The sequence below is a fragment of the Electrophorus electricus genome, chromosome 22, assembly GCF_013358815.1.
Source record: "Electrophorus electricus isolate fEleEle1 chromosome 22, fEleEle1.pri, whole genome shotgun sequence".
In the NCBI taxonomy this organism is placed as follows: domain Eukaryota; kingdom Metazoa; phylum Chordata; class Actinopteri; order Gymnotiformes; family Gymnotidae; genus Electrophorus; species Electrophorus electricus.
The window spans coordinates 7,501,161-7,529,045 of NC_049556.1; the positions used below are offsets into that span (position 1 = coordinate 7,501,161).

Sequence of the window (27,885 nt, forward strand, 5' to 3'; positions counted from 1 at the left end):
CTTGTCATTTTCCAGGTATGGAGCAGCGGTTCTTTATCCTGTGGGAAGCAGCCAGGTCTTTTTATTGTTCACAAATACGAATATTTATTGATTATAGTTATTATGTATCTGGCATATGTGGCAGGCAAAAATCTGTGGAGACAACCACCCCCCCGCTGGTAAAGACTAGAAGCTTTAGGAAGCGACTAATGAACATCTGTTTTTGTTTGTTTGTTTGTTTTCAGTCTAAGTGCTTGGGTGTAATTCGCACTCTTGTCAAGCCTGACTGAAAATGGACTTGCTTGACCTTACCTGGTATGAGTCCAGTTTCTGCTGTCAGAATAGTTCTTAGAAGTGTTCAGTGGGTACTGTACACCCATATGCATTCCTGCCCATTTTCTTATCTCTTATAAAAGCCTGGAATAATTGATGAAAAAATAAAATAATTTATATTTATTTTAACAGATATACATAAAACCCTCTTCCAGACAGAACATCTTTAGCATAAAATGAATTGTCACAATACTTTTAAAGTAAAAAACAAAACAAAAACAATTTTAAACACTACATAGACTAGATAATATGTGGTTTTAGTAGCCTATTTCAATATTAATACAATATTCAATGCAATTTAAACAAGACCATAACTGTTTAAAATAATCTGATTAGTGAAACAATGGATTTGAGAAATCCATCTCTCCTCGCCAGTTCGTGCAGACAGGACCGAGTTGTTCTTTCGCCCCCTCTAGTTGCTAGAAGGAACACACCAATGAGAGGTGAACACACCAATGAGATACAGCACATCGCTCTTCTTATGTCAAATTACCACACACCCTACTCTTTCTCTTCCGCCAGATTTGCTCATTGGAAGAATGGATTTGATTTCCCGTTGTCTTAACGTTGTTCCTCATCAACGCTGGTGAGCCTAGGAGCGTTTTTACGCATTAGCATTCTCATGGTTCTTTTTGGTAACATTTTCATTGTTAAACAATGGACTGCCCCTTTATTGCAAAATATTGTCACATTTAGGATGTATGCTACGCGGATTCTCAGGCAATCCCCGACATGACCTCACTAACCCGCCCCTCCAATACACTGTATGGATTTCTCACCGCGTCGGTTATCCTTATAAACGAGCGTTGTTTAATATCCGTTTTCAGAGTAGATTTTTGACAATGGGAATCTGAGTTAAACTGTTTCTGCCCCTACTATAAGTGAATCAACACACCCGTTCAACAAAGGAGAAACGCCGGGGTGAGTATAATCGCTATTTTGTATCGTGTTTTGATGGGGGAACCAAGATTATGTAGCTAGCTACTTTAACAAAACCTCTAGTAGGTAACAGCAATTGATCAGATGAAATTGTACCAGCACAGCAATGCCTGCATAGATCCAGGTTGTTATTGACTAAGGTACTCATTGTCGCATGGCTCAAGAAACATACATACAATCACAATTAGACTAATGTGCGAGTTCATAATCAAACCCCCTAAAATCCTGTGCAGGAACACCAACGCAGCCAATCTGGTTCATTTTGTGTAGACTAGCAGAGTAGAAACCTTTCTGGTTTCATTTTTGGTTTTCCATCCGTATGTGAAATATTGTTCTTATTGTATTACCGGTAAGGAACTAATGCTTCTTGCCCATAAGAAAGTCTGTGAGCCATCCAGACTCATCCGTCTGTGCACCAACTTACTCTCCTGCGTTGCTGTCTGCGGGTGTTATACACTCGGGATTATGTTTCTCCCACTCATAATGACTCAAAATGCTCAACATTGCGATTTCCCCGAGGCGCTGTTTTTCTATTTTTAAAGATCCTTAAAATCTGGAAATCGAATGCGTTGGTTCATGTCAGACTGATAATTTTACAGTATTTTTGGTTTTCCTAAGGCATTTGTACAAGCTTTCTTTTTATCACTACAAAACCGAGAGTTGTTTTTTTTTATAGTAAAAACCTTAACTCTTAACTAAACGGGAAAACTGGAATAACTTTGATCTACAAGGGGTTTTCCTTAGCAGACCGTTATGGATGAGGGATTTTCCAGTATGGAAAAACTGCATTTCTGCTAGATGAAAGACTCTAGAGGTAGGCTTTGCTTTTGTTTGTCCAAAATCAAGATTAGTTGTTTTTTATTTTCTCCCAATTTGTTGAACCACTTAAATCAATTAAAATGACAAATTTGAACTGTCCTTTTATTCTGCAGAAGAGTTTAGCTGGCCTTAAGAACTAAACCAGTGAGTCGAACAGTGTCAGGGTCATCGCTTCATATTACCTTTCTTTTGGAAGAATGTACAGTCAGAATGAGCATGTTATTTTATTGTTGGATGACTAGATCAATTGAATATTAGCGCAGTAATTAGAAAACTACGACTACCTCTTTTAATTGGTAATAAATAGCCTACCCTCTGGAACTTTGCATGCAGTTGGAATTTCCTTCGGGATCAATAATGTGTTTTCTTATCTTAGCTGTATGCTGTCAAATATTTATCTACTGTTATTATCATGCAAGATAATGCAAGAGACATTTATATTCCCACTGTCTGTATACACACACACACACCTGCACAACCATGTCCCTGATGCTTAGTTTTATCTTGCATTGTAGGATCTCCCCCTAGGCTGGGTTGTTGTCTGTAGGGATCTGCAGTGGCACAGTCACTGCAGATACAGTAAAACCAAGCAGTTTGTTGTTGCTAGCCAAACTCCAGCAGGTTTATGCTCTTCCCTTTTTTGGGGCTGCCCCTCCCTCCCTCCCTCCCCCAACTGTTTGTGTGCTTGCCAATTTACAATCGTCTCCTTTTTTTTTTTTTTTTTTTTTTGCGTTTAGTGCCATGTTCTTTATCTGTCCTTTACTGGGGCAATTTTAATGGTTGAATGTCAATTTTAATCCAGTATGAATTCTGACCAGATTTTAGACTGCGCATGTCAAACAGGTTATGTCTGTGTTTTGTTTGCATGTGGTGTTTCTGCATGCATATGTCCCATATGTTTATTTATTGCAACCCCCCCAAACAATGTGTTTAGCAGTTGCAAAAAACAAACAAACAAAAAACAACAACAAAACCCCCAGAGGCATTAAGATGCTGGTATGCTTTGACCCCCTCCTGAAAAACAAGCACGCTCAGGCACACATTTCAGCGTGGGAACATTCATTTGCCAGCCAGACCCAATCCCTTTCTGCTCCAACTGGGAGTCTCTTCACATCTGCTCTCGCATCACATTCACATACATGCCTGCAAAGGTCAGCATTTCAGTTCACAATGCATATAGAAGCAGAGCTGCATGGGTGGATTTAAAAGGAATATTTTTAATGAGCATCTAAATTCTATGTCCAGGTTTTGTTTTTAAAGAAACCGATAACGAAAATTGCCTAAACCAACGATTATCATCCCTTTGTAGTACAGTTAACTAGGGCACCCTGGAGTCAAAGTCATTGATTTAGATTGCCATCTTTGTGTTTTTTCCGGCACACACTTGACATTTTGAAATTTATTAAAACCTTTATACAGTATCACTGTGGATATGTCAAAATGGGAGCAATAAGCCTATCAAGTGGACTTTATACATCTCAAAATTGTGCAAAGGCCTCAGAGCGAATATGATGCACAATTATGATAGATTACGCAAATGACTCAAAATTAGATCACTGGCAAAGCAGCACTGGAAGGCACAATTCCTGTTAATTGGTAGCATGCCGATGCACTGGTGCCTTGGTCCACTGTGGCACACTGGAACTCTCTATCCGTGTGGACTCATACACTGGGCTTTGCGCTGTGCTGTCAATGACTTTGTTGTTTCCCTGAACTGGTTTGAGATCTGGCACATCATTAAAAGTGGCTTCATCTTTTGAAATGTGAGTCTCTCTTGAGAGAGAGAGAGAGAAAGAGAGAGAGCACCCAACGGAAAATCAGAGCCCAGACTCCCCCAGGGAATCAGTTTGAGATAGGTTGCTGAAATGTATGAACTACCCCATATGACCAAATTATATAGTTTTCAAAAGGATTCCAAATGGCGAAGACTGGAGCCATTTACATCATTCATTAACGAGAGTTTCAGATTTGTGTCAGTATATGTCTTGAATACTAGACATCAATAGGTTGCCTGTGAGTAAACTTTGCTTGAAACTTGAAACTGTCTACCTCAGTGAATGCCATACTAATAACTGTTTGAAAACATTTTGATTGCCTTGATGTATGGGTGTGGTGATGAAGAACGTAATGACCTATTGCTCAACATAAAGGTCTGTTGCTGCCTGAACTCTCTGATGCATCGTGAAGTGTACACTGATCCCTGATGTGATGGATGCTTAACAGACAAAAGCCTTTAACTATTACAACACAGAATGACATTCGCTTTGTCCATGAATTTTGCGATTCCCAATGGACACCTGCTTTTGAGGAGAGGATCGCTGTGGCCTCCCACAGAACTCATTAAACATTTCAGTGTGTCGGCACCTCACTTCTGGTGCTGTGTGTAACTGCCTCATCATATTCTGCCACACTGGCCCACTTCTTCTCCTAATTAGTTCCCTGTGATTTTCAAGGACGCTTGTCTGACTGGGGAAAAGCCACCTGTTTTCACGGTACACAGTGACGCCATTTCTTTTTCTTCTCTTCCTGGATGCTGTGTGGCCACAGGTTATGGTCACTTTCAGTCCTGTTCTAAGCATGTTTCCAGGGGCATTTGTATTAGGCAATGATGTCAGTACTTTTGAATGTGGTTTTCAGCCTGAGCAGAGTGCTTTGCCATTCACTGTGCTGGTTCTGCATGCTGCGCACCGATTGTCCTTAGCAGTCACTGGTGAAGACAACATTAAATGTGCCCATGTATCTGCCAAGTAAGAATATCTGGTTAACTACTAATCGGAAATCAGTGTGAATGTGCTTGCCTTTGCAGAATGAGAGGTTGTTTAATTAGCTTGCTTAGGGTCTTCACAAAAAAAAGCCCTTTCACACTGGCCAGAGCTCTTATCTGACGTCCTGCATCTGTAAGACGTACTTGAGCCATTTGAATGGATGCCGTGACATCGATTCATTCTAAGGAACACAGTGTGACTCTGTCTTCTCAGAGTTCAGGCCACTTCCTGTCAGCTCGGCAGAGGAGAGGGGCCACAGATGCTCTACATCTCATCTCAATTCCTCTACTGTTCTCTCCTTTCTTTGAGCATGGTTTTTTTTTTTCCTACCTCTCCTGCCCCAGGGTGACATGAAAAATGGGCAAATGGCATTTAGTGCAACAGGGATGTATTCTTCCTGTTTTACAGCCCTACAGAAATATGAACCCTTGAGTTAGTTATTGAGTTCAAATAAATTCAAAGTTATGAGTTTTGCAGGATACATTGAAAGTCAGGTCATCCTGTATATACAACCAACCTTTTACTAGTCTCCTTGGCCTAATTCATTTATGTCGTAAACGCACTTGTAAATACTGTTTATGCATATGCTTGAATGCAGAATAAATGAATATATATGCATTATATATGCATACTTGCACAAGAAATCCAGACATCACCTATGTTTTTGTAATTATTATTTAAACAGGTAATTCATAAAAGAGAACAAGTGCAGAGAAGACATATTACCCTAGTCAGTTAACGTCTAGAACATGAAATCAGTGGAAAAATGATTAAGTTTGTAGGTACATCTACAGAGTAGATGTCCTACCTATAAACTAGCAAAAGCAAGACAGTATTGAAGAAAACAATGTAGTTAATTTTTGTGGGGACTGCCGCCAGTTTTCAATATGCATTATGTAAGATTCAAAATGTATTTGAACTTCCAGACCAGATAACATGTGCTAAATACATTAGAATATGCTGAAGGTTGTAAAACAATCATTTTCTGCAGTTGTAATGGTGTTGTGTCCATAAGTTCTAAATACAGATATACTGTACAATAGATGTTTACAGCTTACATATTGCCTTATTACCTTACTACTTACGTACTACTCCATAGATTATTAGACAGCTGAAAATCCTTTTGGAAAACCCAGGAATATAGAAGTCAATCAGAATGGTGATGTGACAGTTTGGTCTGTAGTTGGTCTACAAAACACTATCAAGGGTGCTTCACTTGAACATATTAAATCTGGATTGTTAGTAGACCTTCTTGCAGCTTGATGGAATTACCATTATACTTAAGGATTTTTATCCTTTCCTAATCCTTTTTTTAGTGGGGCACCGCTGCTGTATGTTAGGTTGTCCCAGTTCCACATCATGAAGAGCCATCTTTGGAAAAGCTGTAACATAGCAGGATATGCACTATGTATGATTATGATTGTGTGTGTGTGTGTGTGTGAGTGTGTGAGTGTGTGTGTGTGCTCAGTGGTGTTTAGGTCAGGTGACTGTGAAGAAAAGTACATGAGTCAGCACTCCTTAATCTTCAGTCTTCTAGTAGTTGTTGCAAAGCTTTGAGGTGTGTTTTTGGGTTATTATCCTGCTGCAGTATGAATTTTTGTCCACAAACATTTAAACCAAAGGTTATAAAATGTTTCTGAAGCATGGGTTGGTATTTCTTTTTTGTTAGGGTTTACCTGATTCTGTGCAAGTGCCTAACTTCAGAGTCGGTAACACACCCGAGACGGACTTTTGTACTAAGGAATTGACGGTCAATTTCAGATATGTACTTACTTGCCTTTCAGCAGTACCAAATTCAGTCTTTTCAAATATTAAACCTTTCATCCAAACTGTTATGCTGATTATGTGATTTGTACTGAAAGCAAATGATATGGACCTCTGTCCAAAATGTCCTATTTCTCTGGAAACCTTGTGTACTCCACTACAATTTTGGATCTCTCTATATACCTGCTAGCTCTTTCCGTAATGGTTTTTCTCTGGTATAACTAAATCCATCATTAAGACATCAGCTTGAGGAAAGCTGGACACTGGTGAATCGCAAGGTCATTTACATATTCAAAAAACACCCCGAACGACGATGGAAATCGAGTTGCCATTTGGTGGGCACTCTAATCTCTGGAATGGAAATACTGGGGCCATGAGGCAGTTGAGTGTGGTGACATTGCGTGATTGGACATCATTTGTGTATTTGCCTGGTCCCATTTTTATATTGGCCCATTCCACTGATGGACCGTAGTTTGATGCTTTTGTGTAAGCAGTTTGCCTGATTATTGCTGTGGCTGTACTGTCCGTCCCTCTAGAAAGCGCTGCTGGGTGCGGTGCTATTGCGTGTTCCTTGCGTGTCGGGGCATTGTTGTATGTTCTAGCTTTTGGTTCTTGCTTCTCCTTCAGGACGGACAAGCTCAGGAGAACACGGATACGCTTTGGCTGTACCACATGGTCAGTCTATGTCAGCTATCCTTCCTCCCCCTGCTGTGCTGCCTGCATGAGATGCTCCTAAATCAGTTCCATTTCTATACCTGTAGTGGCTTCCGCACATCTGTCTGTTTTTATGTGCACGCTGTAAGCATTTCACACCTCTGCTTGGCTGGTAAGGTTATTACTCAATCAAAGTACACTCATGTCTGAGCAGGTTAAAAGCAAACCTGCATGAATTCCATGTCCATATCTCTTGCTGTTTGCCTCTAAGATTTAATATACTATATGTAGACTCAATCCAGGGAAGATCCGCTTAATTTCCTCTTCTATTTTGAGTCACAGATGAATATTGTTTCCTTGACGATGTCCGGAAATCGGTTGAGTCTCAGCCTCTGCGTCTGTGAGCACTCATGCTCTCATGGCTTGATTCAGGAATGTGAGTGATGACTGGAGCACTAGCATCAGTGAGTGGCCTGTCCATATGCTTTTGCTGTTTGCATTGCGCTCGAGAGCATGAGGCGTGGTATGTTTGTTACTTGCTGACGGGAGGTGCCAAGGAGGAGCGTTCATGGGAAGAATGCACGCCCTGCAGCCCAGTCTGGTGCAAGGTGCCCCAGCACACTGCTGCCATATCAGCTGCTGTGGGGGGGTACGCAAGAGATGTCAGGACTCGTCTTTTTCGGCCAGCTCGACATTCCTGAGCTGGAGTTGAGTCATTCTCCATCTCAGTGTGCCTGGCCCTCATGCTTGTGCGCACACCATACACACACAGACACATACACATACACACACACACACACACACACACACATATAAACACACACACAGGGAAAACTGGGCTATACTTTTCACCATTTTGCAAGTTCATAATGTTGAAAAACTGTATCCATTAGTGAGTCATCTGTATCAGAGGGTCTCTTTTTTTCTTCATGCCATTTCAGTAAATGTAATGGACTATCTGGGCTCCGTGTTTTCAGTTGCACTCAGCTTCTGACAGTATAATTCCTATGCCTTCATTGCAAAATGTTTAGCATTTACATAAAAGCAGAGAAGGAAAGAATGAATAAGAAGGCAAGAATGAATAATGTATATATTGCACATCAACATACTTATATTTGTAACCATTTAAAGCGTTAGTACTTTCACTGGCTGTCATATTTTTGCTTCCTTCCCCACCTACCCCTGGGAAATATTCAGTGGGGATTCAGGGAGAACTTAAGAAAAGCAGAAGGCAAAACTGTGGGGATTATCTTTCGTTTCTCCATTTATCACCCCCCTCCCCCTCCCAAAAAAAAAACAAAAAACCAAAAAACCATATGACCACTGATCAGCAGTCTCTGAACATGTCATGACCATATTTAGATGAGGAAGAGGAACAGTGGCAGAATGATTATTTACAGATGATAGCAGGGGACTTTTACGAGTGCGTCTGACTAACACAGCTTTTTAAGTAACGGACTGCAATAAACCAGGCCGTTTATTATTAGCCGGATTATGCCGAAGTGCTGCTCTTTACTAGGTCATACAGGTAACTAATTTGGTGTGAGGCCAGGGAGGTTTGTCTCTGATCATTTTGACATCCTGTACATCAGGACAAAGTCACCGCCGAAGATGTTCTGGAATGCAAAACTTACCATAAACGCTTCATTACACCTGTCTGTTAAAGGTCTGTCTACAACAAAGTTAGATTTGTGTTAAGGTATTTTTGTTTTCTTCAGACATCTGAATTTAATTCGAGATTTCATTGCATCTTGGTATAACAGACTTACAGCCAGCTAGTGTAGTGAGTCCTTTGGTACATATGAATCAGGATCTTCACCTCCCTTTTATTCCACAACAGGAGGAGTGCATTTTCCAGACAGACCTCTCAAACCATGATGGGTCCCAAGGTCATTTAAATGTTGGCCTTAACCTTATCGAGGGTTTTTTTTGTGTGCCACATTGCTGTAATCACACAATGAAAACCTGAAATGCATGACCACGACCTGAATATTGCACTATTGATGCCAAAGAATTTGCTTTTATTTGTGACTTCACCAAAAGTCAAGGAAAAAAATTATTAATTTAGGATGTAAAGTGGCTTTATGTAAGGGGCAGGGAATTATAAAACCATCATGTACTCACAGTTGAATTTGATATAGTTTGCTACTGTTTAGCAAATGCAAGCCCAGTTAGCCATTGAGTGTTCTTTCAGCTTGTAATGCACCCTGATGTCTTTGGTATTAACTCCCTGACAGATGTAGATAGGTGCACTGACATGCTTTGATTTAGATGAAGATCAAGTCACATTTTAGGAGTCTCTTAGGCAGAACTCCAAACATCTAAATCTGAATGTTCACCCACAGGGTATTTAGCCATTCAGTGATGTAACCCATCCTAATTTCCCAGGAGTACAAGGTTTAAATGTGGGTCTTGTTGTCATCCCTTTCCGACATCTGGTGTTAAAGGGTGCTACCCTTTCATGTTCTGCCTTGAATTACATACCATCACATTTGCATACATCAAGGATGAAAATGTTGCATCTCACTTCTTTCCATTGATCAAATCGATTGCTGTGATTTGCACTATGGCTGAGGCACGCGGTGTTGGAAGGGTGGGGTAAGAACAGGCTCGCGTGAGTGAGCGATTTGAGATGCATTCATTTACTTGCAAATGCAGTAATATGTGTGCGACTCACTGAGTTGGAGCATGCTGGATGAACCCTTGGAACTGTTTACTGATGGGCACACTAGCTGCTTAAGCTACGCAGACAATATTTGCCATGGAATTTTTTTTATGATGAGATCTGTGATGGTTTCATAGTTGGTCTAATGTGAAAGCATCTTAAATCATCATTTAGTTGTAAATTGTACATGTTTGAAAGGAGAAAATGCGTTTGAAAAGGTAAGATAATGAATCGGTCTTTATAACCCTCTATTAATGCAGTGAGCCAAGAATGTGCGCACTGCATTGCGAGACCTCCAGGTCTTCTAGTGCTTGACGGCAACCTCCCCTCGTGTATTTCAAACAGTGCTAAACAATGTCTCCGTCCGCGACCAGGGAGCTTGAGCATTTACCGCGATCTCGCCTTTACCTCCCAAAGCCCGGGACCTCCCCTCCCTTCGGCTCCAGGAATGCGTCCGTGTTGACCCCTGACCCGCTTCTGTCAGCCGTAGTAAATATTGACTCCGGCGCCTCTCGGCACAGCTGTCCTTGTAGGTCGAAGAGTTCGGCTTTTGGCCGGCCACACAGACGCTGCTGTAATCTGCATTGCGCTGCCTGTAGCGTCATTGCACCAAAAATGAATGACGTTCGGTTCACGTCGGGTCAATGTTTGTGCAGCGCTTTTAAGCAGCAACGCACATCGTCGTGATTTTAACATGAGCCGTCACTTATGTTCAACACTACACTGCCATTTAGTTTGCATTCTCTGTGCTGCCAGATACATAGAAACCTAGGAGATTAACGTTACAGTGCAGGCTATTTAGTTGCTGCCTTAAAAGACCAGGTTTGCGTCACGACTTTACTTTCTTACAACATTTATCTTCTGCCTCAGATTAATGTTTGACTAAAAGGTGCCTGACATTTGAGTCCGCATGGACCTGGTCCCCGTCACTGACGTGTTTGTTTTGACGCTGCTGTGGAGAGCCAGTGTGTAGTGTAAACATGTAGCCGGAGTCATACTCTACCGCGTTTCCTTGGGTGACAATGTAAATACACCTTGATCGCAAACCATCTGTCCACAGCGAGTGGGACATGGATAGGGTTGTCAACAGCAGAGTCTCCTTTTAGTGCTATTTGGAAGGACTCTATCATGAAGAGCATTGGTGAAGCATGATCAAATGGCACTATATACGGATAGTAGGTGTTAATTGTGGTATACCAAGTGCAAGATCACACCAGTGTAACTTGAATCAGCCCTCACAAATGGAAGATTTTTAAAATAAATTCTGCTAATGATATCACATTTAAAGTGATGAACCATGCATCGATGCGCTAGTTCCTGTATTAATGTTTAGAGGGGTTATTATTGTTCTCTTTTTAACTCAAAAGCGTTTCTGTTGGCTGGTCAATATAGTAAGTAACACTTATTTCTAGAGCACATTGCAACTGTTTCAAATTGCTGTATAACAATGAAATGATTAAAAAAAATGAAATGGACATGAGTGTTTTTTCAGTATACATGTGCAGTTTTTTAAATTTATGAATGAAATCATGTTCTTGTGTATATCACCTCATATCACAATGACTCCAGTATCATGATGTTATGCACATAACATGCTGGGTGTTTACCATCCCCTGTCCCTGCACACACACTCTAAGCAGGCTGGACTGGATGCATAATGGTCAGAGCTTGTGTCTGAGTGCTGGATTCCGTCATCAGATGGTTTTGCCCTCGTATTGCTTAGCGAACCCTAGATGGAATGTCATCACAGCCTCACTGTGTGTGATTAAGGAAATGATGTGGATGAGCTTGCTTAAGAACATGATCTTGGATTAGATTGATGTGCAGCGATGCACAATGAACGGTCCCTACTCTCCCTCCCTGTCATTACGGCCAGCGCTTCAAGATAAGATGCCCTCATGTCCATGCACTTGCCCTTAGTTTTAACTGCTAATATCCATTTAGTAGTCTGCAACAACGGTTTGCATAATGGTCAACACATAGACTAGACCTGATGACCTGTAAGCTTCGTCATATCATTACTCATATCCTCCATTCTATGTGTCTGTGTGTTTGTACAGCATATTCCATCCTTTTAGCCCCGATATGGGTAAGACCAACTAGAGTGCCACTCTAGGCTAAACACTGAGTAATGTAACAGGCCCAGCTCGCCAACTGCACGCTGCTGTTTCATTCTCCCTGTCAGAACGCACCACCCCTTCCGTTCCACTGTAACGCAGCACGGGACTCTGGAAAACATTTTCATCCATGTGTTTCCTCCAAGGCAGCCACCACCGGACAGACTGTACTGCGGGAGCGTATCCACGTCCAGCAAAACGTTTGATGTTGGCCCATGCAGATGCAAGAAAGATGAGATGGCTATCCCCAGCATCCCAGTAACTGCTGCCCTGGTTGGGTGTAGAAGCTGGGAGAGGAGTGGAGGTGGTCTGCTCTACTCAGAATGCCACAGGCCTCACGGTGCACTCAAGCTAATGGAGTCCGAATGGACCTTTTTGGTTTTGATTTATGGGCTGCAGCTCTCTCTCATGTTGGCTTTTAGGTTTGGGTGGATCCGTGCGTGGGTGGGTGTGAAACACCTTTAAAAAAAAAAAAAAAAAAAAAAAAAAAAAAAGCACTTGAACAGCATTGTAGAAAGACATGCTTTTTTTTCCCCCCATTGCAAGAACTACCTTGATCAACCTGACATATGGTTTAGGGGTTGGGTTCACTTTGTGTTAATCTGCTCATATTGAAATACCAATCAACCAAACCCTCCGCCATCTCTGAATTGCTAAGTGTGAGAAGGAAAAGAGCTTTTCTGAGAAGTGAATGCATAAAAACGTGACAATCTGTTAGTTGAACTTTGACAAATGTCATCTTGTAACATTAAGACTTTTTCATGTGTTGTATCACTGTTGTGTGCAGCTACATCATAAATTGCAAAAGCAAAAACCTTCATTTGGAAAAAAACAGACAAACAAACAAACTAGAAGAAATCCTGCTAGACTCAGTTCAGCTGAAATTACTTTACTAAAGATCTTGGGAATTATGGGATTTATAATCCTCCGGCTCATCTCTTGAATAATTAAGCAAATCCACACCCATGCCTGGCCTCTGACCAACGGTGCTCTGAGCAGGTGCTAACCAGCCAGTTAGCTTTAGCTACTAGCTGCAGCTGTGCTCAGAATGCAGGTCTCTGTCCTTTCTGTGTGGTTTGGTGGATTTGCTTCTGGTCTTCAGTCCGGTAGGGGTCAGATTTAAAGAGCGGACCTATTGTGCACCTGCCACAGAGCAGAAGGAAGAGAACTGTGGTGATGTCCCCCAGTTCAGACTAGATTTTGAGGAGGGCAATGGAAATAGTTTTGACTTGGATTATGAGAGATGTAGGTCACTTGGCCTTCAAGGTTGAAATTTATGAAAAGAATATTCTGCTTCATAGAGAGCTCATGTTCCAGAATGTTGTTTACTATCTATCAGTGGTGTTGTCTATATTTACATATGCATAAGGTACCAAATTTTATGACATCGAATATACTGTTAAATTCACTAGTAGAGTACAAAAATAATGTTGTTTACTAGTCCTGCCAGTATCATTAATCATCTTTAACAATCCATGGAGGACATACAAATCTGAAGCAGTAACAGTGTCTCAGAAAAACAGGCATTCAGAGAAACAGAAATGTGTGGTGGTTTTTTATTTATTTATTTATTTATGAATGATATGGTAGCAGAAATGCATTTATGGTACTTGGAAAACTCCCTTATCCAGAGCAACTTGCATATTTATCAGTATGACTGTACGTGTGCTCCCTGGGAATGGAAATGACCTAGCAGCTCAGCTGATGGTTACAGGAGATGTGTGCATGCATGTGTACATGCTTGGGTATTTCCTATACGCACGCACGCGCGCACACACAAGGCCATAGCTTGTCTGTGTGGTTGTGTTCCTTTGTGTTTTGGCATGACTGTCTTCTTTGTCCATGCATGTCACACTCCGTCCATGTGTGTATGAATAAGCGTCTGTGCATCGAAATGCAGCAGCTAGCCGAGTAAGTCTGTTCCAGCTGCTCTCTACTGCACAGACGACCCTTGGAGCCTCCGAGCCCCCTCCCCCTCCCATTTGTCCTAGCCTGGAGCTCCAACCTGACGGCTGCCTGTCACGGTGCCTGAAAAACATGCCCCCTCTCGCCCAGAGTCCCCACTCTACATCCCCCCCCGAGAAATTGGAGCCTGGAGCCACGAAGCTCCAGCTGGCTGACAGGCGATCCATGCCAGTAGTGCATCTGATCTGCAGGAATCTCTTCAGCTGGAAGTCGACAGTGGAGGCCCTGCATTCTCGTCTCCCAGAGCGCTCCCATACGGAATGGGGGCCCTGCCCCGACCCAAAGCCATGGCTCTGATTTCCTATGCAATTTCCCAACGGTCCTTTGCACTCTTCTCTGGGTTACCTGACTTCTCATCATTTAGTGCTGGTGAGAGGCTGCATGTGGCAGGAACTTGCTCAGGAATAAAACTTATTGCTCTTTAATGATTTCCAGAAATGCTGGGTCAGCAGAATTATTATCATGGCCTCACACAGTGAGTCACTTGGATAAAGCTGTGTAAGACCGCTGCTCTCAAATAACTAACTTCCTTAAGCACTTAGTAACCAGAAGCTGATTAAAGCAGGAATATGGGACGCCACTCTAGCTTGTACTCAGATTAGAGGCACACAAATCAGCCCTGCATGTGCAAAGCGGGAGATTGATTAGACCCGAATAGAGGTGTGGATTAAAGTAACGATCCCCTTGCCGAAATTGAAAGCAATTGAGTGAAATGCATTCATAGAAGAACTCCTAGTGTAGGAAAAGTGCCATAGTAAGCTTGATGCTAAGCTTAATTCCATCTAAGACTGTGCAGACAGAGGCCATTTTGACACTGGAGACTGTCCCATTTAGCGCCGTTCACTCATGTGCAAACACCCCCCCCCCCCCCGCTCTGTTTAATGTTAAGTTCTGTGCAAGTAATGCATGTTCTGATCGACCCTCTAATGTCACAATCGACTTGGCTGGCTGTGCCATGTCATGCCCTCCACATAACATGAAGGTCCGTCCCGGCAGCCGCTGCAGACGAGAACCAAAGCGCTTCCGTGTAATGATGCCTATACTTATGAATGGGAATGTCGGGCAGGAGCCGCTCTTCAATTATCCAGAACTGCCCCTGGCGTATCTGGATCTGCTCCTGACGAAGACAGCAGTGCTACACCAGACTGCAGCTGCTTTGTGACTTATACTGGTGGTATTTCTCTCAGTACAGTGCACATGCAAATATTCCAGTGAGATCACACAGTCGATGAATTATTAAGATGCTGAGCGTATGGTTGATTAAAAATACTGATTAGCCATTGTGGTTTTTTGTTGTTGTTGTTGTTTTTTTTTTTTTCCCTCCACTTGTGATGTGTTACTGTCCTTACATACTTACAGTTAAATAATCAATTGCTGTGTTTAGAAAACTGCAGATTAAAGTCTAGACACCTTTTTTGGGAATAATTAGGGGGAAATGCCCTTAAGATATGCTGTGACCCAGACTGATATGGTTAAAAGTAGCTTGAACTGAGGACATACTGAACTAAATTGCCAATCAGTGTCCACTGAAATTAGTAGAGCCGTAAACTTGCTGTTTCATTAGAAGATACTTTACAACTTTGAAGGAGAATGCTTTGTGAGACTTATTAAAGAACTGATAGTATTTTTACCTATTCTATGTTTAGCTACTGTATTTGCATCTTTGTGTAACTAACTCACATGTAACCCAGGTAAATTTCAGGATAAATGTATTTGTATAATTTATAGGTTATTCCAAACAAGTAAACAGTACTTAAAGCAGAATGGTAGTCAATAGGGGGAAAAAAAACCCACTGTGGTTGGTCCATAATACAAAGTTAAACCGTGAATCTGAAAGCAGCTTTTCCATTTGTCTGGGTGAATAACTTGCTGTGTGAGCAGAGCCCAGTAGCTGTGCCCTGACCCCATGTTCACACTGCTTCGCTGGCATTAGTTCCAGTTGGCAGGGCCTGCAGCATTTCCAATAAGAGCTAGAAGAAGGCACAGAGCACGGAACTGCCACTCAGCCAGTGGTTTGAGGAATAGTGTCTCTCGCCTCCTGGGACTTCAGAACCTCTGGCAAGCAGGCACTTGAAGTGACAGCAAGTGATGAACACTGCCTGAGTGAGGAGACCGGGGAAAACGAAGTGAGGGGCCAGACGATGTGGGGGCGTGTGCGCATGTGTGGGTGCATGTGTATGTGTCTGCAGATTGTGTAGCAGGCAGTTTTATAATGTGAAGGAACGCACACATCAAGGGGTGTGTCTGTATGAAGGAGGAGGAGAACAGTGTGAGGATCTGATTGCAGCAGCTGTCAACGTTGTGTGAAGGGAAGCAGCTGTCGGCTCTTACTGTATGGCAGGGCTCACTGTGGAATGGATTGGGTGCAACCCGGAACCGCTAGAGGTCACACACACAAATGCACACCATGTCCCTTTAGTTTCTTATCTTTCCCTATGTCCTTTTATAGCCTTAGCTTGAAATGTTGTATGTACACTGAATGTTCATTCGTTATTCTAGCAATGGTTTGTTTGGAATGTTGGATGGACTGTTTCATAACGGATGTCGTTTTTTTTTGTTGTTTCACAAGTAAATTTCAAAGTACACATGACTATTTTTAAAGTGCTATCAATATTAATTTGTACACTTTAAAAGGAATGCTACCATATTTCTACATAGCAGGTATGGTATATGGTATACATTTTAAGGGAGTAATGCATAAATCATTCAAATTGCATCCTGTACTAATGGTATTAGAACCAGGTTTTCTCAAACATATATCTGACGACTTTAACAAAATGTTATTGACAAAATCTGGAAAAAGGTCTGCTTTGTGAAACACATCTGCAATAAAGATGGCACAGATAACATGGCTGTTATTTAGAACAAGTGCTTCTAAACCTATAACAAATATATTACTGCAGTTATATTCTGCATCATATATAAGCAGATCCTATGTTTTTCACTAGCATGTTTCACTAGTGTGTTATTTCATGCATGTGCTTCCTCTGCAGACTAAGGCCATGGGGGCAACAAAGAGTAAGCCCAGAGAGCTGGGCCCGCGCTCCCGCAGCATGGATGGAAGCATGGGGCCGTGTGGCGGGGGGGGAAGCACCGGAGGGCACCACCTCAGTCCATCCCAGCAAGCCCTCACGCCCATCCGAAACCAGGCAGGGGAGAGCACGCAGCGCAGCGTCCAACCCATCGCCAATAGCAGCGAGCTGACCCCGTTCGGAGGAGTGGACTCCTCCATGAACAGTGGCACCTCCCCCCACTGGAGCGCGCTGGCAGCAGGTAGGAACAGCTCCATCTGCTTGCCTCGGCAAACACCTGAGGGCCTACAAGGGCTAGCGTGTGAGCTTCAGAAGCAGCTGAAGAATGTTTGTCAAGACTCTGTGTGGGTGTTTCTCTCACAACCAAAGGGGAATTTTAAATAGAACCATCTATTACAGAATAGTAGGACGTGAGACTTCTAATGTGGAGACAAAATGTTACATAATTAAAAAGTATTGTTGAAATCTAAGGTGCTTGAGATTGGTCTATCGCTTCTTCCTACAGGGGGCGTGACTACGTTTGTGGCATTGTATGACTATGAGTCACGCACTGCCACCGATCTGTCATTCAGGAAGGGGGAGCGGCTTCAAATCGTCAACAACACGTGAGAAAGCACATGCACAGCCTCACACATACACGCTTATGCACACCTCCCTCCCCATCAAAAAATACATGCTCATGCTCTGTTGTCTGTTGTGCACTGGATGTACCCCTCGAGGCAAACATCAACATACCCACCTTTACCCCTATGTGTGCATACACACATACATACACGCGTGCGCACGCACACACACACACCTTGCCTGTCTGGGTTCTGGCTGTGTGCACTGACTGCTGGGCCACCAAAGAGCACATAGCACCCCCTTCCATTACTGGTAACCATAGGAACAGGCTCCCCTCTGAAGGCTCTGGATTTCTGGGATATCTTTTTTTTTCCCACTCCTTTTTTGAGCCTCCTGCTCACTAAAGCTCAGCTGTGTCTTTGCCTTCTCTTCCAGTCTTGGGGCGTGAGGGTACGCTCTCTCTGCCTTTATGCTGCCGACGATCACTTCCTGCGAGGGGTGTGTGGTGCCGTCGTTAGAAAAGAGCACCCTCTGCAGTGTAGCCCTGCATTCAAGAGAAAAGACGCAGGGCTAAGGGTTTTTTGTTCATGGTTAATATGAAATCAGTAGAAGGGCAGCATAAAATACTACTTTGAGTACCACTCCAACCATTACCCCTCCCCATTCAAAGATGACCCCATTCAAAGGCTTCGATAAGAGAAAGAAATGGATTGTTAATTATGTCCCTTCTGACTCTCAGATTCAGTACTGGGTTAAACCAAGTATAAATACAAAAAAAAAAAGGTGTCATCACATTTTCCATAGACATCATTTTTCCCCCAAATATGCTAAATACGAGCTGTAATGTATCCATGAGTTGAATCAGTTATTGTACTTAAAGTCTCAGGGTTTTGTCTGTGGCTTTTGCTCTAATTCCTGCTGTCTGTGTTTTTAACCCTTTGAACCCTTTCCATGCCTCTTTCCTGTGTGTCTCCTCTCACATGCGGTCGCTGTGTAATATAGGAGAAAGCTGAACTGCAGGTTAGTGAACACTGTCCTCTTCTGTCACCTGCCACCCTCATGGCCTTCGTGCACACGCCTCCCACGTTGTTCCGCCATATTTGCCTGTCCACCAGAGATCTGTCTAGGCTTCCGGAGAGTGTTGGAGAATTCCCTTCTCCTGGAAAACTGGACCAGGCGCTGTCATTATCATTTTGTCCTTCAAGTCCACTCTCTGCTCCAGCCTTCATTGTGCTAATTTCATTTACATTTGCTCACTTGCAATCCCAAGTTTTCTTTTTTTTCCTCATTTTTGACCACCTCTTTTCTTTTGTCGAGCCCCATTTATATTCAGCACAATCATTGCGTGGGATCCATCACTGTATTTGTCTGTCATTGTTGCTTCATATCCCCATGTCATAAAGATTAACCGTGTCAATATCCTACTATAAATAATTCATGTATTAATGTCTTTCACATGGCATGCTGTGAATGAATACTGCTGGTGGGTTATGAGTGTATAGACGTGTGGCCTCCCTCAGTGTTTACGGGGTAACGGCAGTGTTGTAAGGAGGCAGTGGGAGCTAGCTCTGAGTTTGGGAGGTTGTGTGTTGAGTCAGCATGTCTGGGCGGTATTAAGATGCCAGCATTATTGCTTCAGTAAAGGGGTGGAGGAGTGAAAGGGTCAGTGATTCAACTCAGTGAGGCTGTTAGAGCCTGTCTACTCAGCAACTGCAGAGACTGATAGACATTTCGTAGCTCATTTCAGATGTTAAGTTTCATGAGGCCACTCAATGGTGTTAAAATCCATGAACCTCAAACTGTGAACCAGCAATAAAGAATTCAGAGCTTAGCAAAGAGTAAAGAAAGTGAAATTGAGTAACCCTGTAAAATCTACAACTGTGTGTGTGTGTGTGTGTGTGTGTGTGTGTGTGTGTGTGTGTGTGTGCGCGTGCATGTGATCTCCTTGTAGGGAGGGAGACTGGTGGCTGGCCCGCTCACTGACCACAGGACAAAGTGGCTACATCCCCAGCAACTACGTTGCGCCATCGGACTCCATCCAGGCTGAAGAGTAAAGGCCATTTTCTCCCTCTCTCCTATCCTCTCTCCTCCTGTACTGCCCCCTTTTAGGTTCTTGGTGCCTGCTCCTGCCTGCTTTTTTCCCCTAGTTCCTTATATTCCCCATCATTGTTTGTCATCTCCCTTCTCTAGTCTGTTTTGAGGCTTTATTCCGCTGAATGTCTCATTTTGACCTGCACATATTACTTCTCTCCGTGAAGGCTTGTCTTGTGTTTTTTTTTCTTCATGAGCCGTCACATCCTTCTTTATGACAGAGTTCAACCTGAAGGCGACGTCCTCACCACCCACTCGTCCATTAGTCAGTGTCCCAAGCTTACTTGCCTTTTTTCTCCACACACACACACGCACACACATACGCATACACATACACACACGCACACACGCACACACACACACATACGCACACACACACACACATACGCACACACACACACACACATACGCACACACACACACACACACACATACGCACACACACACACACACACACACATACGCACACACGCATACACACACACACACATACACATACACACACACACACACACACACACACACACATACACACACACACATATATATATATATATATATATATATATATATATATATATATATATATATATATATATATATACTCAAACACAGAGTTATCCGGCTTTTCTCTGATCTCACATGACGAATATTGATGTTCATAACTTCAGGGAGACCAAAGTGCATAATTACTAGATTAATGTCATGGATTTATTAGCAAAAAAAAGCAAAACATATGGATTCCAAGAGCAGATATATGCCTCATCCTCTCCAGTTAACTCATTTCACATTGCACTGACTGAAACCACATGCTTCCTCTAGCCACTCCTGTTGTGGAGGAAGCTGAACCTGCTTCACCATGCATTAACTGCTTTAACTTCGCAAAGTTTTCAAAGCATCCTAAATTATTAAATCGAGGGCTTGAGCGTTCCGTTGTGGAGCTTGAACCGTCTACATCGTATTCCATCTGCAGAGGATTGCACTCGACTGTGCAAAAGTGCTGGTATTCGTCCACTTTGCCCCTTACATTTCTGGTATGTGCCACTCACACAAATGTGCTTAGATAAAGTCAGCATTTCATTGGCTGTAAGGTCTCGCTTTTTCCACCTGTGTCTTGCCAGTCACCTCAGACTGACTGTGGAAAAAAGGTAAAGCCCGGTGACTAAGCAGACTGAGCAGTTTCCTGCTCTTCTGGTCTGTTCTAGGTGCTGCATAAAACTGGCTAGTCTGCTCTGCTACTCTGCGATGCTTGGATGCACACAGATCCTCCACATTTAATCTCATGTTGTTTATTTTGTACATAAAATTCTCTCTCCCCCCCGTTGCCCTAGGTGGTACTTTGGGAAAATAACCCGCAGGGACTCTGAACGTTTGCTCTTGAATCTTGAGAACAGAAGGGGAACTTTCCTGGTTCGGGAGAGTGAGACCACCAAAGGTGAATAAACATTCAGGGAATGTTTTATCACAAACGTCACACACTTCTAACCATTTCAGAACATAAAACTAGAAGCAAGAATCAATGGTGCTCGGATGGTGTTTAAATATAGGCTGAATGAGGACACTTGCCTTGCTGCATGCCACACAGGTTAAAACAAAGCTTTGTTCTCCTTGTTGAAGAAGTCACGGATGCTAGGGGCAACGGTTCCCATGAATGCATATTCACAACAAGATTGCATAATTCTGTTTGACTCTACTCGTGTAGGTGTGTGGAGGTGTGTTTGGGTGTGTGGGTGTGTAGAAACAGGAGTAGGTGGGGGAATGTTCAAGGTGAAGGAGGGGACATAGTGCAGGAAGTGAGAGACAGAAGTAGGTCATCACATAGCGGTCATTATAGCCAGCAACCATGTCTCCCAGTTTATACCCTCAAAGAGAGAGGGATTGGGAGCAGGAGAGGGAGAGGGGGAGAGAGAGAGAAAGACAGAGAGAGAGAAAGGGTATGATTGAGTAAGAAATAGATAGGGACATATTCAGGGAATTAAAATCAGGCAAGTGTCATGAAAGCATAACCCATGGGAGTGGCTGAGCCAGTGTATGTGGTCTGGTACACAAAGATAAAGAATGTCATTGTTGGAACACTGCCCTCTGCTGGTTTTTTTTAAGGTTTTTTTTAGAGCAATACACGTTGTGTTATTGTTCAAGTACTTTGTAACCTATACAACATTTTGTTAAGCATATAACAAGTGCCTTTTTTTATTTGTCAACAGGTCCTAGCAGTCTCATAGTATTAAGTGTTTGGGCTTCATTGTTCTCATTAAAACCCAACTGGTTTTCTGCCTGTGTGGAATTGCAGATGTTGTGTCTCATGTCTGTATCGTTCCTGTCTCCCTTCCTCCTCCAGGTGCTTACTGTCTATCTGTACTCGACTGCGACAATGTGAAGGGGCTGAACGTGAAGCATTACAAGATCCGCAAGCTGGACAGTGGCGGCTTCTATATCACGTCCCGTACGCAGTTCATCAACCTGCAGCAGCTGGTTGGCCACTACCGCAGTGAGTCAGCGCCTCCCAGCACTGAAAGTCTGGGGACTGTGGGAAGTTGGGCGCTTCTATTTGTGGGGGGGGGGGGGGGGGTTGATGCGACTCTGTCAGATGTGGTCCGTTAGAGGAACATAGTGACATGAATAGAATCTTGCTTGACTGCACAATGTCAGGTGCTGATGATAAATGATGAAATGTATGAAAAGTTGCAAACAAATTGTTGAAAATGCTCCATTTGTCTGTCTTGGACACATGCCGTGTCCAAGATGAAGATGATCAGGCTGACGTTAGGATAAACTCAACCAAACCTTCCTTTTCCCCCCAGAGCATGCTGATGGCTTGTGTCACAGTCTGACGGAGGTGTGCCCAGTGCTGAAGCCCCAGACTCAGGGCTTGGCTCGAGATGCCTGGGAGATCCCCCGTGAGTCCTTGCGGCTGGATGTGAAACTGGGTCAGGGCTGCTTCGGAGAGGTCTGGATGGGTAAGAACACAATCTCATCATATAGCCACTGCAAGGTCAGTCAAGAGATGCAGTTTCACCATACAGCCTATTTTCTGGTTATTCTGTGTAAGCAAGTGTACAACCGAAATCCATGACTGTCAGATTTAGATTAGCACATTATTTAACATGTGCACTCATAATTATCTGTAGCACTAGGCCTAATGCAATATTCCACAAAATATGGCAACCAAACATCCCCCTCGCTACCCTCCAACGCCCCACAACTCATGTTCTGGTCAGGCACTTGGAATGGGACGACACGTGTGGCCATAAAGACCCTGAAGCCGGGCACCATGTCCCCTGAGGCCTTTCTGCAGGAGGCCCAGGTCATGAAGAAACTGCGACATGAGAAACTGGTTCAGCTGTACGCTGTGGTGTCAGAGGAACCCATCTACATCGTCACAGAGTACATGGGCCAAGGTGATCCAAACCGGGGAGCTTTCTCACCTTCCCACTGCACTGCCGTGGTTAAACCCAACTATGCTTAATCTGTTTTACACTGAGCGCACATGAACAGAAGCTAATTTAACTGTAAAATCACTTAAGTGTGTGTTGTAAGTTGCGTAAAGGTAAGCATGGGACCGATGCCATGTTTTGATCTGGTTCAACACAGGAAGTCTGCTTGACTTTTTGAAAGGGGACATGGGTAAGATGCTGCGATTGCCCCAGCTGGTTGACATGGCTGCCCAGGTGCGTGATTCTTGAACCGCATTTGTTACAATTAACAAATCACCGAATCAATATGTTGCTCTTCCTGTTGGCCCAACAGCTGCTTATAAATAATTGCATGTTAACCGATACCCCATTACTGTGATGTGTGCTGAAATGTGGGCCTGACATAGATAGCCACAGGAATAGTGTGGTGTGTTCAGGGTGCATGGTAAACTCAGTGTGTTCGGTACGCTCTGTCTGTGGTTACATCATCCTCAGATCGCTTCAGGCATGGCGTACGTGGAGAGAATGAACTACGTGCACCGAGACCTCAGGGCTGCCAACATCCTGGTAGGAGACAACCTGGTGTGTAAAGTGGCAGACTTCGGCCTGGCACGCCTCATAGAGGACAACGAATACACTGCCAGACAGGGTGAGCACCACAAGAAAGGGTAGTGAGTGTGTGTGTGTGTCTCTCTCTCTCTCTCTCTCTCTCTGTTTCTGTCTCTTCAGCCCATGGGAATTTCTGAAACATGTTGTACGTAATTGTTCTTCTTGGCATGCATATTGGCATCTCCTCCTTGTGACAGGGGCAAAGTTTCCAATAAAGTGGACTGCACCGGAGGCTGCTCTTTATGGTCGTTTCACCATCAAGTCAGATGTTTGGTCTTTTGGGGTTTTACTGACCGAGCTAGCTACTAAAGGCAGGGTGCCATATCCAGGTACGTTTTTTTCCAAGGGAATAGTTTTACATATTTCATTAAAGTGATGTTGAAGAATGGGGCCCAACTTTGAGTCTCAGACCATACATATATCAGCAAATTGTATGTAACTGTAGACTTGATCACTTTTTGGTTTCTTGAGTGGAAGACGTATGCATTTCTCATATTAGCCATTAGTAGCCATTAATAGTAGCCATTAATTGCTCGTTATTAGTTATTAATTAATTGCCATTCCAATTAAGCAGTTTTTACTCCCTTTGGAAGTGGAAACTCTGTGGTAGCCACATTGTTCCCTGTATCCCCTCACAACCTGTCTCTTCTGTTGTTGCTCTCAGGGATGGTGAACCGGGAGGTGCTTGACCAAGTGGAGCGCGGCTACAGGATGCCGTGTCCGCCCGAGTGCCCAGACTCTCTGCATGAACTCATGCTTACCTGCTGGAGGAAAGAGCCTGAGGAGCGGCCCACCTTTGAGTACTTGCAGGGCTTCCTGGAGGACTACTTCACCTCCACCGAGCCACAGTACCAGCCAGGGGAGAACCTGTAGAGGACCAGTGTGGGCTGAGGAGAGGAACTGCAGGTGGAGGAACAGGGGGGTGGAGGTGTGTGACGTAGACAGCTCTATAAAGAGTGGTGGCTCAATTGCACAGTTAAAGGAGAAAGAAACATTTTATTGTTTTAGCCATATAACTCTTTCTACAGAACACCTCTTCATACCCCCAAACAAACAGATTGATGGATGCACCATCGTAATTCCTTATTTCCCTAGCTCCTTTTGTAGGTCAGTACGGATCAGTCTTTAGCTGCTTTTCTGACATCACTGTGCTTCCATCTTCACCTCTCTTGAGCTCTTTTCCAGGATGATCTAGATCTGTCACTCATCCTTGCTGATGCCCCACCCCACCCCTTACCCCACTCCTCTGTTAAGGGCCCCCCTCCCCCGGTTTCTGCCCTTCGTCCTAATTCTACCCTGACAGACAGGGCTGGGAGTCTCCAGCCTTCACCGATGATCCCATGGTTCTTTCCTGCCAACTGCAGTCTCACAAGACAGAAAACTGGCAGATGAGACAAGACCACCACTGTCAAACACCCACAGGACTTTAGCTGTTAGCTGTGTGAGACTGACTTGAAAAGAGACATCTGAGACCTGATGAGCGGAATAGACTTATAAATTCTTGCTGTCTTCCAACATTCATCCAGAGCCTCATCTAACGGAACTCCTCAAAGTATTTCATGGCCCCTTTTGGAGAAGATAATGTCCCATTTTTTCCCCCCTTTCTTCAGCCTGGATAAACTGGAGAACAGTGAAAGGCTGTCAAAAATAGTGGCTGTATTTTATTTTGAGATTATTTATGGCATTTATGTCAGCACACTGACAAGGTTTTGTGGCAGAAGAAACATTGCCACATGATGCTGAATTGGACAAGGCACATAAAGTATCACAGGTCAAACTCATGGCAAAATAGATCATTGAGCCTTCAACTTCAAAAATCATTGTCTGGCTTTTTCATTTATTGCTCTTATTCTACTTTTCTGATATTACTGAATCCTTTTTGCCGATTTGACCCAAAACAAAACTACTGATAAAGTCTCTAACATGGGGACTGTACAGTCTTTATTATAAGTGATTATACTGTATGTGTGAATAGTGGAAACTTTTTTTGTACCATTTTATTATATATAAAGTGTATTTTTATTAATGTGATCTTTTGGTATCATCAAAAAACGGGTGGGTGTGCTTTATAACTAGATTTGAATTGTGAGGTATAAATATCACTGATTCATCGGAATGAACGACTCAGATCTCCAAATGCTAAGCACTGGGCATTCATCTTTGTGTATATCATTTTTGGTGTTTAAACAGATTTTGGTATTTGTGGGCTGCTCTTACCTTAAGCCTGCAATAGTTTGAAAAAACAGTAAGTATGTTAACCTTACTTCAGACTGTTGAAGTGTCCTGCTGATTGGTTATATCGCAGTAGTCAACAGTAACACCTGAAACAGTCATGCAGTGTGCTGCAGGGCTGTAAAACACACTTCTTTTTTTCTTTTTTTTAAAAATAAACACATAGCAATGGTAACAAAGGGAATTTGGAAGACCTTGTATGTGTAGCTCAGTTTTGTCATCAGCTATATCACCGGATCTCAGATCACATGCAGAATTTTAAAAATAATATTAAGAATAAATAAACAAGAATAAGCATTACGTTCCTCTTCCCAAGAAATTTCATCTGTTTTGTTACAGGAGGCAAAATGCTGTAAAACTGCAAAGCTGATATATAGTTGAGGCTTGTAAGAATTGTAGGATATTTCAGTCATAATTATGGTGATCAGAACTGTGAACGGTAGGTGAACTAGCATAAATGGGTGCTCACCGATGCGTTTCACGGGGTCTGGGGTTAGACGTGCTTTTGCGTGGTACTGTTGCTGATAGAGGACATTTCCTGTGACACTGGTCAGGTTACTGTAAATACCTTTTTTTCTGCATACCACTTATTGTAAATCTTCTATTTATTCATTTTGTTTAATATTATGACCATCCTCAAACTAAAGCATTATGGGGTGGTTCTCCAGATACTGCTGAAGCAAAATCTTGGAATGTTTGCATTAGAAATTATTGGGAGAATAGGACTAGGCCTAGTTAGTCTGAAGCACTGCCCTAATATAACTGATCCATCATTTGCAGAAGCTGTTTGAGAGCACTCAGCCTGTTCCTCCCCAGCCATCACTCAGTCTGCTGTCTGTGGCTCTAGGTTGTGTTGTGAAACCATTCCTGGAATGGCACTGACATTGAGATTGAACTGGATCAATCAAAAAAATACCTAAGACGAGTTATTTGACAGTAGCCAGTTGTGCTAATCACACTATATTTCAATCCCCCCACCCCTTCAGTCTTTAACGGGAAGCTTTTTTCCTGTATTTATGTTATTTGATGCACTCTTGACCTTACATTATCACTCTACATTTTTTTTAAAGTTTAAGTTAAAGGTAATGGGTATTTTGTTGTTGTTGTTGTTGTTGTTGTTGTTTTAGTTTGGCTTCATGTAAGTTATTCCCATGTAACTGCACCATTTTCTTGTTGGTCACATTTTTGGTATTGTGTGAGGTCCTACCATAGTTGTTGTTACCATACCATAGTGTATTGTTAGTCTAGGCAATTGTGGTTTGAGTTACATTCTAGTTTATGGTGAGGGACTGGATGAATAGTTAAGCAATTTCTCAACAATCTGCTATTGTTGAACCTACACACATCATTTTCCTTTCTGTAAACATGTTGACAACTGTTTAGTGTACCCAGCCTATGCAATTTTTGCTCCTGGCTTTGCTTTTTTTAACTGATTATTTTTCTTGTTTGCTTACACTATACTTTACAGTTCTACAATGACTTGTTTCAAATTGAGAAGTCGACTTTGCAAGGAGAGTTGTATACTTCAAAAAATTATATGTTGTTATCTTTTCTAAAGTGCAATAAACTACATTTCTAAAGTTTGGATTTAAGAGTGAACTTGAAAGTGTTTTGGACACATCACAGCAGGTATGTAGTAGAAGAGAAACAGAAGCAACAATATAGCTGTAACCTGAGGCCTATCTATATATCTCTATCTATCTATCTATCTATCTATCTATCTATCTATCTATCTTATATATATTTATATATATATATATATATATATATATATAATGAGAGATATAGAGATAGATAGATAGATAGATAGATAGATAGATAGATAGATAGATAGATAGATAGATAGATAGATAGATAGATGAGAGAGAGAGAGAGAGATATTATTGGCAGTGGTAGCTCAGTGGGTAAGGTACTTGACTTGTGATTGGATGGTTGCTGGTTCAC

General features: G+C 42.7%; 1 protein-coding gene across 2 annotated transcripts; it reads left to right on the plus strand.

Annotated features, from left to right (window-relative positions):
* Positions 1–834: 834 nt before the first annotated feature.
* On the plus strand, positions 835–27,513 carry src (v-src avian sarcoma (Schmidt-Ruppin A-2) viral oncogene homolog). Of its 2 annotated transcripts, XM_027008301.2 has the most exons (13): positions 835–1,233; positions 16,994–17,273; positions 17,538–17,637; positions 18,599–18,616; positions 19,548–19,646; positions 21,019–21,122; positions 22,026–22,175; positions 22,489–22,644; positions 22,906–23,085; positions 23,279–23,355; positions 23,596–23,749; positions 23,907–24,038; positions 24,374–27,513. In XM_027008301.2, exons 2-13 carry the CDS (start codon positions 17,003–17,005, stop codon positions 24,580–24,582), a joined length of 1,650 nt encoding a protein of 549 aa, XP_026864102.2. In that variant the 5' UTR covers positions 835–1,233; positions 16,994–17,002; the 3' UTR covers positions 24,583–27,513. The 2 variants fall into 2 exon arrangements, with proteins under 2 accessions (XP_026864102.2, XP_026864103.2); XM_027008302.2 differs by lacking the exon at positions 18,599–18,616.
* Positions 27,514–27,885: the final 372 nt, after the last annotated feature.